The sequence below is a fragment of the Anabrus simplex genome, chromosome 13 (genome assembly GCF_040414725.1).
Source record: "Anabrus simplex isolate iqAnaSimp1 chromosome 13, ASM4041472v1, whole genome shotgun sequence".
NCBI lineage: Eukaryota > Metazoa > Arthropoda > Insecta > Orthoptera > Tettigoniidae > Anabrus > Anabrus simplex.
The window spans coordinates 59695758-59711454 of NC_090277.1; the positions used below are offsets into that span (position 1 = coordinate 59695758).

Consider the following 15697-nt stretch of genomic DNA (forward strand, 5'->3'; position numbering starts at 1 on the left):
ACAAATACAGGTTTTTGAAATGCTTTGTTGAGATATACAGGGACACAAGCATTTTATCTGTCAGAATACAGAAGATATTCTCAGAAGCACTACCACAGAAATTAGGTACAGGAAAGACTTAACGATCAGACGAAGTCAGTAGATCAGATATACACTGATCATATACAGTCGAAACTGGTTAAGACGTCCCTCTCTAGCACATTTCCCTCGTTGTCACGTCATTATTTCAACGTCCCAGCCCATGTCCTATTAAATACATGCTAAAGAAAGCTGGATAGCACATTTACGTCACTCTTCAGTACGTTTGTAACTCCCACCATAAGAAATTTAAATTAGTGCTCCTGGCCATGTTGCGTGCACAATGCGCCAGCGACGAGTAGCCTGGGTAAGTATTTGGTAGAGGACTTAATTTCACAACCCTAGCCTGTCTGCCTATAGCTGTAGGGAGCGGCACTCTTTAGCCAGTTTTTGATGTGGGTATGTTTGTTTGTTTAGATTGCGCAGCAGTAGCTCGTGTGGCATGTTGGTGCTTAATTTTATGTTCGTGAGTTGTGTAACAATGTACGTAAATTAGGCCTACTACACTTATGCATAGTGGTTTACAGGGCATTAAGTTATGGAGAAGAAGAAAGCTAGACAGTTTACAAATGATGAAAAATTAAAGTTTATTGAGAAAGCGGATGCTAATCCACGCATGTAACGCGTACAAATCTCTTGGATGTTGGACATTCCTACGATAACTTTAAACATAATTGTAAACCAGTTGTTTCTTTGTTTTCATCGTAATTATTTTTACGTTCAGACCTAACCTTAATGTTAACAGCATAAATGTTTTTCATTTTTAGCACATTCCCTCTTTATGATGCTTTTCTTCGGTCCACACAAAAACGTCCTAACCAGTTTTCGCTGTATCGTCTTCAAGGTATAAGGAATAAAAAGTACAGAAGTACAGCATATTCTGTATCTGCATCATACAACAAATTGCTGACTGAATTAGGGAGTACTGAAAACATTAATAAGAAGTCAGTTTTTAGATATTTATTACAGAAATATATAGAAATGTGTTAATTAACAATCATATTTAAATATTGTAATAATAATTATCTCCAGTATAATACCAATATTGTTTTGACCAACATGCATAGTTGTATTACAGGAATATTAAACATATATCATTAATTGTAAAGCTGTCACTGAAAAGGTCATTCCCTCCCTCGAGCTAATAGCTCATTGGTATACACTCAGGAAGAATAAATAAATAAATGTTGAATCTATGGAAGACCAAGTTGATGAGCACAGGTCTTGCTATCATTGAAGGTTGAGTCTATTAAATCGAGGAATAATTGTATCTCAGGGAAGGTATCAAGCTTGAGAAGAAAGATCATGGAGCAGAAGGAATAAGTAGAGTGAGTCTAAGTTGGAGCATTTTTGGAAAGCTTGGCTTTATACTGAAAAGTGCAGACATACCATTCGACCTCAGGAGGAAGGTATTCAGTCCCTGTATCCTGCCAGTCACACTTATGATCTAACTAACACTTATGCTAACTCAACTTTACTCTAAAAGATTGCAGACCATGCATGGGATCTCACTTTCAGAGAGAATGCTGAGCAAACAAATCCTCAGAAGAACCCACATAACTGACATGATACAGCATGCAACCACATTCAAGTGGCAGGACATGTTGTGAGACAGGAAGGAAACCGATGGACCTCATTGAGGAGGATTGAGCTGCATCAGAGCTGCTGAAACAGCATTCTTGTTGTGTAAATCATGGTTCCAATCATGCATCTTGTGTAACACCACAATTCTTCTTAAAGTCTGTTGGCTCTGTGGAGCTGTTGCTGATGACTGATCAAGCCAATCTTTGCATGAAACATGCAGCCACACAGGTCACATCTAAAAGTGGGTGGAGGACGCGGTTGGATCTGTCGTAGTTTCCGCTTTTCCTGGGTTTCATTTTCTTGTCTGCGATGTGGCTGCTCAGGCATTGAGACACCTTCTGCAGTAGCTTTGTGCCAAAGAACACAGTTTTATGCACTTGTTGCCCAGGTGTTACCATTTATGTTGGTGCATCTTGTATAACACCACAGAAAGTATGAACTTGACAAGACCATTGTCATACTTGTCCTATCCTACAGCTCGGGAGACATAGTCCCTCCCAAAGCTCAACCAACATTCGATAATAAGGTACTGCGACTGATTTAAGGTTCAGAGTTCATCGACAGGGTGTGGAAAATAAGGTGCTGTGACTGATTTAAGGTCCCGAGTTCATTGATAGGGTGTGGAAACAGCAAAGAAACGAGGGCATCCACACAAGATACGGCAAATCAAGCCTCAATAACATCACCCGTGGAAGAAGGCTCCAGTGGATCAGTCATGTAGAGCAGATGCCTGATGATAGAGCACTGAAGAGGATATGAGAGGGAAGACCCAGGAGACATTGGCATAACCATCTGGCAGTTGATGGGGAGACGCCTGAACCAATAACATTAGGGTAGCTCGCAAGTCTTTCGAGTGTGTCAGCATCTTCAAGTTTCTGGGAACTGTACTCAAGCAAGACAACCTCATCAAGGAAGATGTCATGAGCTGCATCACAGTTGCTGAAACAGTATTCTCTTGTGCAAATCACGGTTCCAGTCATGCTGTCACTTACAGGACAGGCACAGATTGCGAGCTGTTGTGAATGCAGCTAAAAGTCACCCTGGCTGGTTTACATGAAGGGAAGAAAGAAGACTGTCCAGTGTAAAAAAAAAAAAAGTCGGCATAGGCTGATCTTGTGATATACTTGCACAATTCCTCCTAGATCATGACCACCAAGCTCACAAGACTTTACTGTCTTTGTAGCAATCCAAAAGAGTCTTCTATATATGCAAGCCATGTATTCTCAATGAACCTAGATGGATACATTGAGGTATCTATTCATAGATTAAGTTTGGTAATCCTTTGAAATATTGCACCTTACTTTGTGAAATGCACCAATATAACAGATTTATACAAGAATATATGACTGATATCGTGTAGCCTCAGGAGAGACCTGTTTCAGGTTTTTCTAGTTGATGCCTAGAGCGCATGCACATGTGTGTGTACGGTAATTAGGTTGGGAGAGAGTGAGATCTAGTGTCAGCGCATAGCCTGCTCCTGTCGAGTAACACGAACGGGTCTGTTCTAGGCTTTACGTCCCCATCCGATGGATGAATCACCATTAGCAGCGTCATACGCCCTCATTCCATATAAACCCTGCGGAGAGGCTTGAAATTGAACCCAGGCTTTTGGCACACAATCTAGTGATGCCGGCCATCATTTTGACGGTGGAAACGTTTTCCTCCCTCAGGACTCAAACTAGCTAACCATAATGTCAGACCCTACAGCCTTGATTCCTTAACGATCAATGGCCACCACCAGGGCAGGCTTAACATAATGTAAAACATACCTCCTTTTGTACATACAGTGAGTTTCTCTCAATGGTTGGCCAGCAGGCATGCCTAGCTTATGTTCCTCCTGTTGACTCATCACTTCCCGCTCCGCGCCATAGCAACAAGGACAGCACTTCGCTCACTTTATCCGTGCATGACATGAGATAACAATTAAAATTAAGAAAATAAGCTTCTACCTTATGACAGGAGATGTCGGAAATGTTCTCCTCCTGCATCCACACATTTCTGGTATCGTCTTAGGAAACTCTGATTCTCACACATTTTAACATTTTCGTAGCCCATCTTACTGAGTTCTTCGAAACCCTGACTTCTTGTCCAAGTTGTCTTAGGGATTTTGTAGGCGTTATGTTCTGATCTTTCTACGATTTAATTTACGTTTTCCTCGTTAAGTACTAGTGATGTGCACGAGTGATGCCTGGAATCGCGGTACTCGACTCTTTCGAGTCCAGGCTCGGGCTCGTTTCGCTTGCGAAGACTCGATGACAGCATGACGTCACACGTTCGCTCTCTCGCCCGCTCTTGGATGGACCTTATGTACAAGTGGTCGCCGAGGTTTTATGGGATTGCGATAGACCGGTACGATATAAATATTCTTAATGAGTGAGCAAAATAAATAATCTGAATTTGATGGTGACTTGCGAAAGACAATTATAAGCGCATAATAAAGTATGAAAATATCCGTTCATGGCGTCTCTCACGCACTCCACTGAATATGCCCTATATTCTAATAATGATAGCATAGCTTCTCTGGCCTTCAGCCCAACTTGGCAAGTTCGATACTGGTTTAGTCCGGTGGTATTTGAAGGTACTTGGATACGTCAGTCTCGTGTCAGTAGAATTGCTGGCACATGAAAGAACTCCTAGGTGACTAAATTCCGGCAACTCGGCATCTCCGAAAACCATTAAAATGTACGTAGTTGGACGTAAAACTCATAACATTATTATTATTATTATTATTATTATTATTATTATTATTATTATTATTATTATTATTATTATTATTTAAAATCACTGTCACGGTGTCCGGCTCCATGGCTAAATGGTTAGAGTGTTGGCCTTTGGTCACAGGGGTTCCGGGTTCGATTCTCGGCAGGGTCGGGAATATTAACCATCATTGGTTGATTACCCTTGAACGGGGCCAGGGTGTATGTGTTGCTTCATCATCATTTCATCCTCATCACGACGAGCAGGTTGGCCACGGGCGTCAAATCAAAAGACCTGCACCTGGTGAGCCAAACCCCTCTTGTGATCTCCCGGCACTAAAAGCCATGCGCCATTTCATTTTTCCACATCGTCCGATGGGACAGGTGAATAGTTCATACTTTCGTCATACTTTCGGCAGATATAATGTAGGGTATTCAGAATGTGATGTATGTACATGAAGCAAATCATCACACAGAACGTCATTCTGTTCTAACTAAACAATGAACGCAATGAATAAAATACACCCTTCATTTTGACGTTCATGATTGCAACACATGACTGTGCAAAGGAACAAAACCGAGTGTAGTCTTTAGAAGTTGAGCGAAGGTCGAAGAATAGCGGCGGGATGTGAGCAGTACTTTTTTTTTGTTTTTTTTTTTTTGTTTTGCTATTTGCTTTACGTCGTACCGACACAGATAGGTCTTACGGTGACGATGGGATAGGAAAGGCCTAGGAAGTGGAAGGAAGCAGCTATGGCCTTAATTAAGGTACAGCCCCGGCATTTGCCTGGTGTGAAAATGGGAACTCAGGGAAACCCATTTTCAGGGCTGCCGACAGTGGGATTCGAATCCACTATCTCCCAATGCAAGCTCACAGCCGCGCACCCCTAACCGAACTGCGTGTTTCTGTGGTGATCTGTAGTATAGTGTGTTGTGTGAATATGAAGAGGAGAGCGTTGGGACGGACACAAATACCCAGTCCCCCGAGCCAGGAGAATTATTCAGAAGCAATTAAAATCCCCGAACCGGGCAGGAATCGAACGCGGGACCCTCAGATCCGAAGGCCAGTACTCTGACCATTCAGTCAACGAGTTGGACAATAACAATAAGTGATACTACGGCATATGTATGTTTCTGAACGCCCTACACATGTATCTTTGCAATAAATTGTCTGGTAATTAATTAATTAATTTCGTGTGGCTATTTCTAGCCGGGTGCAGCCCTTGTAAGGCAGACCCTCCGATGAGGGTGGGCGGCATCTGCCATGTGTAGGTAACTGCGTGTTATTGTGATGGAGGATAGTGTTATGTGTAGTGTGTGAGTTGCAGGGATGTTGGGGACAGCACTAACACCCAGCCCCCGAGCCACTGGAATTAACCAATGAAGGTTAAAATCCCCGACCCGGCCGGGAATCGAACCCGGGACCCTCTGAACCGAAGCCCAGTACGCTGACCGTTCAGCCAACGAGTCGGACAATTGTCTGGTAGTAATATTGTCATTATTTCGCACAATATTATTACACGTGTTCCTACAAGGACGTCGCGGGAATAATATTTCATAGCTATCAACAAATCCCTGGTGGCTGATTCCAGGCTGCACAGTAATAAAAGAAGTGATACTAATAATAATAACAATAATAATAGAACGCTGCCGTTATCATCATTAGAAAAGGTCCCCACCACAGTGTGGAAATCGTCCCCATCCTACGCTCATCTTTGGTCCTACGTGTCTATCTTTCAAGTTGACGGTTTGTTAGTAAGTCATAAATATTTTGCCTGTGATGATAATAATTATCGTAACAATCAAATTATTGACGACCGATGACTCAATAAAACCAATCATCAGTAGCAAACATATTGCAATCCACATCACAAAAATATTCTGTGGGTGACCCTGAATGCCACGCAATCCAGTGCAATAGATTATAGTTCCCAGACATGTCCACAGATAGCGACACTAGTATGCTTGGACTCGAGTCTGGAGTCGAGTATACCGATTCTAAGAGCATATTACTCGATTCTACTCGATTCCATCGCTAGCCCATCACTATTAAGTACACATTTTTTTTAACACTTCACTTCTTAAAACATATCAGATGTAAGGCTTTTCAGGCGTTTGCTCTATTAACCAGCGTTTCGTCTTAGGTCTGACACTAGACTCGTCAGAGTGGGATGTGTCAGACCCTACTCACTGACGCTGGGTGTATGCAGGTGAGCTTATCAGAAGCCTATATATGAGGCACAGTCTGATAACTGCATACGGGAGATAAATCTCCACAAAGGAATTATTGCCCACCTACCAATTCCGAATGGAAAATTCTAAATTCCCATGGAGGGAATTAGATATTTTTCACCAATAGAGCATGTCAAAAAATATATCAGATGTAAGGCTTTTCAGGCGTTTGCTCTATTAACCAGCATTTCGTCTTAGGTCTGACACGAGACTCGACATGCTCTATTGGTGAAAAATATCTAATTCCCTCCATGGGAATTTAGAGTTTTCCACTTCACTTCTTATCGAGTAAAGAACCAGTTCCTCTCAATTTGTTTAAGAATTTCTGCACAGTCTCTCTATGTGGAGGGTGTACACCTGGAAATTATGTTAAAAATCACTAAATTACGTCCCTGCAAGACTGTTTTCACCGAAGTAACACGTCACAACTCGAGAACAGTTGGTGCGACAGATCAACACTTAATACACGTTCTAACCACGAACCTGAACTGCGAAGTGCTGTGTAACGGGAAGTGATGAGTGAACGGGAAGCAGATAAGCTGGGCGTGCCTGCCAGCCAACTGATGAGAAAAGCTTACTGTATTTTAGTCTAGTATTAAGCCTTGGGACAGTGTTCAGGAAAAACCCAGTAAGTTTCTTTCCATCCTTCACTGATATATTTGAAGTTGGTTGATCTGTTCTTCAGTTGCGGACCATGACTCAGCATTGTCAGAACACAAATGTCCTTTACTTCCCTCTTGACGTTAAGTGGATAATTGCTCTTGAGATTGAAGCTGAGTGACCAGTATTTCTTCCAGGCAATCACTGTTCTTCTGCTCTCTTTGCCCCGCCTGCTCTGAAAGGGCACTGTCTGGCCTGAATAGACTATGCTAATAGATTATATATTTCTCTACAGGGAACTGGAGGAAGAAAATGCATCCCTTCAAGCAGAATACGAGCGTCTTCGTGCAAAGCAGACTCCAGGTTCCACTCCCGAGGACTCAGGCCACCTGCCCGGAGGACCACGCCCTCCGGACTGCGACATGCTGGCCGAGGCTAAACTCTTGCGTCAACATAAGGGTCGACTGGAGGCTCGCATGCAGATTCTGGAGGACCATAACAGACAGCTGGAAGCTCAACTACAACGACTACGACAGTTGCTTGATGAGGTACCATTTTCTATCAGCATTCCTCCAGTCATACTACATAGCTTTTTAGAATAAATTTTTAAATTGTATTGATTTCAGTATAATACAGTACTTTCACATTATGAGGAAACTTACGCATCATTTAGCTAGCTGCTGACTTCCGCTCCTTCGACCATGTGTTGTTCTTTCGGCGGGGAGCGCGTTCCATTACTGCTGGCAAATAAAGATATTTGGCAACTACAGAATGGATAAAATAAGCCCACAAACTTAAATATTATTATTAAAAATACTGTACATGTATACAGGTTTATTATTACAAGATATTAGAATCATTCCGTACTGACGATTTTTCACTTCACAAGGAAAAAATACGTTTAATTTTTTCCTTGTAAAGTACAGGTTTATTACTCGCCATTTATTTCAGATACTGTTGAAAATTACCTCCTGCCGCAGGAAAACATGTCTCACATCATTTAAACAAATAATTATTTGCCACTCTTTGTAATTCCACTTCAGTAATAGATTGTATTGCGTGTGTTATTTCAGCCTTGAGTTCTTCTATGGTTCGGGGATTATTTGGGTAAACTTTGCCCTGTAGGGTTCCCCAAAGATTATAATCACAAAAACTGGACGTAAAGTATCTACAGAATTTAGAGTGATATGAGCTGTGACACCTGGATCAGTTCATTAAAATTGGATGCAAAATTGTTGTTTGTCATACATTAGCTCTGGATTCAAATTTCCAAGCAAAATTTGGCACTACAAGAATATTTTCATTTCTAGAAACAAGGTAATATCACATCACATGGGCCTGTGCTACACAAATACATTTTGAATGTAGTGTGACTATAGTATCTAGCCAATTCACATGCTTCTTTGGTGGCATCGGTCAGGTTCTGAGGAGAACATCATGTAGTTGGGCACAACTTGCAGACAAGGATATGGTTCATGGTCTGCTCTTCACCGCATTCGCCTACTGTGGAGTCGCAGGAGAATACCCACTTTCTCATGTTGGTCTTTGATTTGCTAACTCCAGAGCGCAGCCTGCTGAGTTCCTTCCATGTTGACCAACTTTCCTTATGACCTGAAGGAAGACTTTCAGAAGGTACCATCCATTCTGCGAGGTGCCTGTGTCTGGAATGCCATGAATTTACTAGAAATTTTGAAGGTGGTTCATCGAGGCTTTCTGTCTGGTGAAGTTTGTGCACAAACCTTATTTTACCGTATTTCACGGCATAATTGTCGCCACCGCGTAATCATCGCATCCTTTATTTTCAATACAAAAATCGGACTTTAAACCTTTAATTACATAATCGTCGCACGTCCAAATTTTGTTCACTAATCTGGTTAAAAGGTAAATGGAACTGCAACATAAGTTGCACATGAATGCGCAATTTAAAATACGTGTATGGTTTATGGGCAATTTGGCAACACAGTCACGTTTGTGACATGTTGCACAACGTATAAATAAATAATACCGGTATATGTACGACGCATGGCTTACCGGTAGACTATCGGCAGTTTGACATCGTGGTCGCGAGACAGTGTACTGTTTATTCACCCCCTACATATTATGAGTTCCCATTTGAAATACGTAAGGTTGTAAGTTATCGCTTATCGGCAACGTCGCCAGGAAATACCGGCTAGGTAGGTTGAATGGACCTCGAACCAGCCCTCAGATACAGGTAAAATTCCCTGACCCGGCCGTGAATTGAACCCGAGGCCTCCGTGTAAGAGGCAAGCACGCTACCCCTACACCATGGGGCCGGCTCCTGTGTTATTGCGCACGAAGTGAAATCCAAGGCGATAACGCAGATTTCCACGGAATTATTCAGCCGAATTATTTACGATGTCTCAGTTGTCATCGCTAGACTCTTATCTTACTACTACGTCATAAGTGTCCGGGCATGGGATGAAAACTTTTATCCAAGCAGTCGAGATAATTATTATCCAATGCTATTAAAGTTTTATTTTATAAACTCGTCAGTAATGTAATGTAAAATCATCAATAACTGGGAAGAAATATTAACCTAATTACCGTATGTTTAAAAGAAATTGAAAAAAAGGAATGTTTGTTACTGACGTCTCGGAATACAGTCAACTATACAGTAGATTTACACCGCGCTAGCTAGAGCTCCGGTTTGCGAGCTTTGCGCAAGCGCAGTAGTGTGACGCAACCAACGAGCTAAACTGATAAATTGTTGCATGCTTCCTTGCTGCCTAACAGTGTTGGCTGCTCTGGAATGGACAGATCACAGATGCATTTATTTGTTTCAGATTTACGTGATTACTGTAGACATGTGTGCGTGAGAATTTAAGTTTTTAATTTGTGTTTTGGGTGTTTGCAGAAATAATTTGTTTTAATAGTGAACAATTACGGAAAGTCATTTAAATCGCAAAACATTAACGTGTGAAGCATTTATAAGCGATTATGGGTAAATATAGAAACTATTCTGCGGGCTTCAAGCTAAGCGTAATTGCCTTCGCTGAACAGCACGGGAACAGAGCTGCAGAAAGAAAATTTTCTGTGAGTGAAAAGTTGGTGCGTGACTGGCGGAAAGTAAAAAAAACAAGCTAAAAAGCACAAACCCTTCTAGACGCGCGTTTAGAGGTCCTAAAACAGGGAAGTTTCCTATAATTGACGAAGAAGTGTTTAGGTACGTCAGTGAAATACGTAACAATGGCTGCAGTGTATCATATGAAATGTTACAAATTAAGGGACAGGAGGTAGCGCGCAAACACAACATACCGGTACCGGTAACTCAGTTTAAGGCGACTCGTGGGTGGATTAAGGGGTTCATGCGACGACACAATCTGTCAGTGCGAAGGAGAACAACACTAAGCCAAAAGTTGCCTGCTGATTACACGGACAAGATTGTAAATTTTCACCGATTTGTCATACGTTTGCGCAAGGAATTTTCGTACTTGCTTTCTCAAATCGGTAATGCCGATCGGACTCCAATCTTTTTTGATATGCCTCGCAACAGCACTATTGCGCTAAAAGGATCACGGAGTGTATTAATGAAAACCAGCGGTAGTGAGAAGTTGCGATGCACGGCAATGCTAGCCATTACAGCTGACGGGAGAAAGTTGCCGCCTTACATCATTTTCAAGAGGAAAACTATGCCTAAGAATATACAGTTTCCCCGTGGAATTCATGTACGAGTGCAACCAAAGGGTTGGATGGACGTAGAACTCATGCTGGACTGGGTTAAAACTGTGTGGAATAGAAGACCTGGTGCACTACTAAAACAACCAGCTCTGCTTGTTTTAGATAGTTTCCGAGGTCACCTTGTGAACGAAGTGAAGCAAATTCTCACTACAAATAAGACACGACAGATAGTCATTCCTGGTGGCCTAACATCTGCTTTGCAGCCACTAGACGTATGTGTTAATAAACCCTTTAAAGACCACTTACGTCGATTTTACAACGAGTGGATGATGAGCGGCGATCAGCAATTGACGCCCGCCGGAAATATCAGGCGTCCACCCTTGGACTTGTTATGCTCGTGGGTGAAGAAGAGTTGGGATCTTATACCACCTGAACTAGTCTCCAAGAGCTTCAAAAGGACTGGGATTTCGAATGCACTAGACGGTTCCGAAGATGACGCAGTGTGGCAGGGAGACGAAGAATCTGATACTGGTATTAACAGAGGCGAGGACGGCGCATCAGATAGCGAAACCTGCGATAGCGACACCGAAGATTTGGAATAAATTGCGTACCAGTAAGTCCGTATTCACAACAAAGCGATAATTTTTTGCAAGTGTAATATTTTAACTTTAATACTCAAATTAATGACAAATTTACTTAATACGTTCATTTTTATTTTCAGGTTGGAAAAACGTTCGCCGAATTGTTGCGAAAAATTATGAATTTTGTTTTAGACTATTTTAATTATTTTGATGTATAAACGCGAGTATTACGTGCATCTTAAATTTGTATCAAATACAATTTAGTTATAAATACATTTTTTGAGTAATACAAATACTGGTATTAAATATTCATCGTATAATGGTCGAACCCTACAATTTTTTTCGAAAATTTTGGTATAAAAAGTGCGACGATTATGCCGTGAAATACGGTATATGGTCAAAATTTCAGCAGTCTGGTTGCTGTGTGACAGGCCCCATGAATGTGTTCACTTCCTGTGCTCGAATATCCCCAAGTTTACCTTTGATTAAAACGTGTCTTTTTCCGGTTCCTCTGTACATAACAAACTGAACCTGTTGTATGCAATGTTTTCTTCAAGTTCAGAATGCAAGATTTTATAGGAATGCTATAGTCAGGATGAATTATGATGATATCCATTCAGTCGAATCCGACCATTGGCGATTCTATGAACTAGCACTCTCCAAGGTGTCCTGTGCCACACTGCCTCCTTTAGTTGTTCCAGGGTAAGGATGGTGTCTGTTTTAATGGTGTCCAACCGACGAGTCCTTGGCGACCTGGTCTTTTTGTACCGCTGATCATTCCTAGCAGGATTGCTGTTTGAAACGCATCTGATCACATAACATGGCCGAAGTATGCTAGTCTCATCCTCATAATCTTACCAACCAATGACATACGGAGCTTGATGCACTCTAAAACTGCCTTGTTGGTGATTTTTGCAGTCTGTGGTATTCATAAGAGTCTTCGCCAACACCAGGGCTCAAAAGCGTCGATCTTCCTCTTTTCTGCCTGTTTCAGCGTCCAGCACTCACATTCATACATGAACAGTGGAAATATAATCACATTGACTAATCCGTACTTGGTAGCCAAAGTGATATCTCTGCTCTTCCAGATCGGGGACATGGTCATCATAGTGATTCGTCCATGCGAAATCCGTCTAAACAGAACCGCACTCTCCACTTTGACTGATTTTGGCTCCCAAGAAGAGGAAATCCTCCACACTCTCTATCTCCTCCCCATTTAGCTTTAGACAGACTGTACCACACTCATCCATGGTCATAACTTTGGTCTTTTTAATATCATTTGGTCTTTTTAATATCAAGATAGAGGCCCATTTTTCACTTTCATCTTTGAGACGGGACGTTGAAAGCTTTAGATCTTCTTCTGTTTCTGCTAGTAGGGTTGTATCATCAGCATATCTCAAATTGTTTAGGGCCTATAGTTCTTCCTCCAAAGCATTACTTTGTCAATTTTATATATTTTTCATCTAAACAGTGTTATGTGGCTGAAGATGTTGATAATATACGAAACATGTACTGTACCACTTTTGACCATTAAAAATTGCCTTAAGCAATCATTGTATCGACTAGGTGGAAAATAAATTAAATACTTAATTGTGAATCAAATCTCCAAATGCGTCTTCCTTAACTTTTTTTTTTCAAGTAACATTCCCCCAAATCAATTGACTATCCAACAGAATACTTCATCTCCCAAATGATTTCTTAATACACAAGCAGTAGTTGCACACCACATGTTCCGGTACAATTCCCAGGCGCTACTAACTGCTGGGATGGATATTTTGTACGGTGGGTGGAGCGGAAGTTGGCCAGTGGCTGAATGATGCAGAAGTTTCCTCCTAAAATGAGAACATTGTATAATTATACTTTTAAATATGCCGATGATAATTGTTTTATTCAAATCATTACTAGAAAGATAGGACAAACACAGTGTCAGGTCAGTGCAGGAGGAGGGAACAACAGAAAGAAGAAACAAAGGCAAATAATCTGACCTGTTACAGTGTCTCTGTGTTCCTTTTCATATTCCTGTCTTCCTGACTTGATTTGTCATTTAATTGTTCTTTTCTCTTACTCATAATGGTAAAATAAATATAACACAACAAACCCTCCGTTTTGATTAACTATGCGCTGTAATCCAGTTCTTTGGAATTGTGGTGCATGTTATGAAAAGAAATTTTAAAGTTTAGATTGAATCTTTCATGGCCCGCAATTGTAGACATAATAATATGCTTTTTGGGTCTTGCCATGTCAGAAAACAAGGTGAAATTCTTTATGTTTCGCAGAGAACTTTGCCCTACGTTTTCAGAAGAAAATTTTGTCTGTTCATGACCAAGACTTCTCTAAAAATGAAGGTCTGAATTTTACTGTTGGTCTACGGTAATTGGTTCTCACGTTCGTCACTAGATGGCTCGCTGTAGACTAGCCTTCCAAGGGGGAGGTGACAACACCATCTTAGCTCCAATTAAAATGTTTCTTGTTCCATCGTATGTGCATGTGAAGTAAACAGCAAGGTCATTAGACAAATCACGGACAAATGGAGTAGAAGAAATGACCTTGCTGTTTACTTCACATGCACATACGATGGAACAAGACAAGAAACATTTTAATTGGAGCTGAGATGGTGTCGTCACCTCCCACTCGGAAGACTAGTGCACTGTGAGCTATCTAGTGAGGAACAAGAGTACCACTTACTACTGACCAACGGTAAGATTCAAACCTTCATTATTAGAGAAGTCTTGCTCATGAACAGACAAGGTTTTCTTCTGAAGACACAGAGCAAAGTTCTCTGTGAAACGTAAATAATTTCACCTTGTTAAAGTTTTTTTTCATATTATTTTTATGTTGCGTTTTGTAAAGCTTTCTTCATCAGCTCACACAGTGTATATCCTCTTCATTACAGCAGCCAGGTTCTGGTTCGCCTTCCAAGACGGGCACACTGCAGACTCGCTCCGTGACTGCCTCTCAACTAGCCACCGATTCACCCGCGAAGATGAATGGCCATTATCATGACTCGGGCAGTGAGTATTCTTAGCCGTTTTTAGTATTACTTTCAGTCTGGCCTTTTCAGGATGGAGATATGTGTGGGAATATTTCCGGTTTTACTGTTCTCCTGGTACCTGTTTCAGTGCAATCTTCACAGGTACACGAAGTAACATCTCCAAGGGAATAAGAAGTGGAAATCAGTCTGTACTTGTAAAACTATAAAATAAGATCAGGAACACTTTCAGTATTGTGTCAGTTGCCAGCACAACATTAAAAAGCCATTTCTCTGTGTGATGTGGTTGTATATCTCATGGAATTTTAATTGTCCCTATTTATTGCGTATCAGTACTTAAATATATAAACTTATACTCACAGTTCAGGTAGCTGTGCTGCTGAGATTAAGAGAAGAACAGCTATGGCCAAAAATGTAATGACAAATTTATCCCATTCATGGAAGGATCGCTCTATCTCATTACAACTGAAAATGAGAGTAGTATCCAGTCTGGTATTTTCAGTTTTCTCTATGGAACCATGATGTGGGCTTTTTGTGATACAGACCTGAAGAAAATCAGTACTTTGGACAGCATTTCGCACCAGTGATTCCATTATAAACCAGCTCAACCTCAGAATAAGATTATCATCAATGTGTAAATAAAGAATTTTACAATCCTTTGGACAAACTATGCGATATGGGGATGACAGCATAGAAAAATTTACCATTCTTGGAAATGTTCCCAGCAAGAGAAATCATGGACAACTTCCCAGTCAACGGTCAAACATTATCAAGAGTATAACTGGGTGCAGCACATCTGGCCGAGGATAGCAAAAGATGGAGACAGCCGACCAATAGCCTCCTCGGAGATCATAATCCTCAGAATTGAGAGAGCGATGAGAGAGAGATACACGCAAGCAAGTCGGAATGAAGTGCGCTGCTGGCCACTCTGGGAGCTTCTGGTGGGAGCTAGAGTTCATCAGTGATTGGAATGTTACCACTGCTCTTCATACATTTTACGGATACCTTCTCGCATGACCTAGATGAGAACGTTCCTTGGACTTTGCTGTATGTCGATGTTCTGTTTGCAGCCTCTACCAAAGGGGAACTGCAGGGCTGTATTAAAAAATGGAGCAACCATCTAAGCCAATTTAGCCTGCACCTAAATGCCAAGAACCAGGTGAGTTGGCCATGCGATTAGGGGAGCTCAGCTGTGAGTTTGCAACCGAGAGATAGTAGGTTTGAACCCCATTGTCGTCAGCCCTGAAGATGGTTTTTCGTGGTTTCCCATTTTCACAGCAGGCAAATGCTGGGGCTGT

The 15697-nt window shown here is 41.4% G+C and overlaps 1 protein-coding gene across 1 annotated transcript in view; it reads left to right on the forward strand.

Moving 5' to 3' along the window:
• LOC136884742 (dystrophin) overlaps positions 1–15697 on the forward strand; it is a 267166-nt gene that overhangs the window by 209400 nt on the left and 42069 nt on the right. The window contains exons 16-17 of the mRNA XM_067157032.2: positions 7486–7738; positions 14304–14421. Of these exons, the coding sequence (XP_067013133.2) occupies positions 7486–7738; positions 14304–14421 (371 nt within the window). The remainder of the gene's footprint in view (positions 1–7485; positions 7739–14303; positions 14422–15697) is intronic.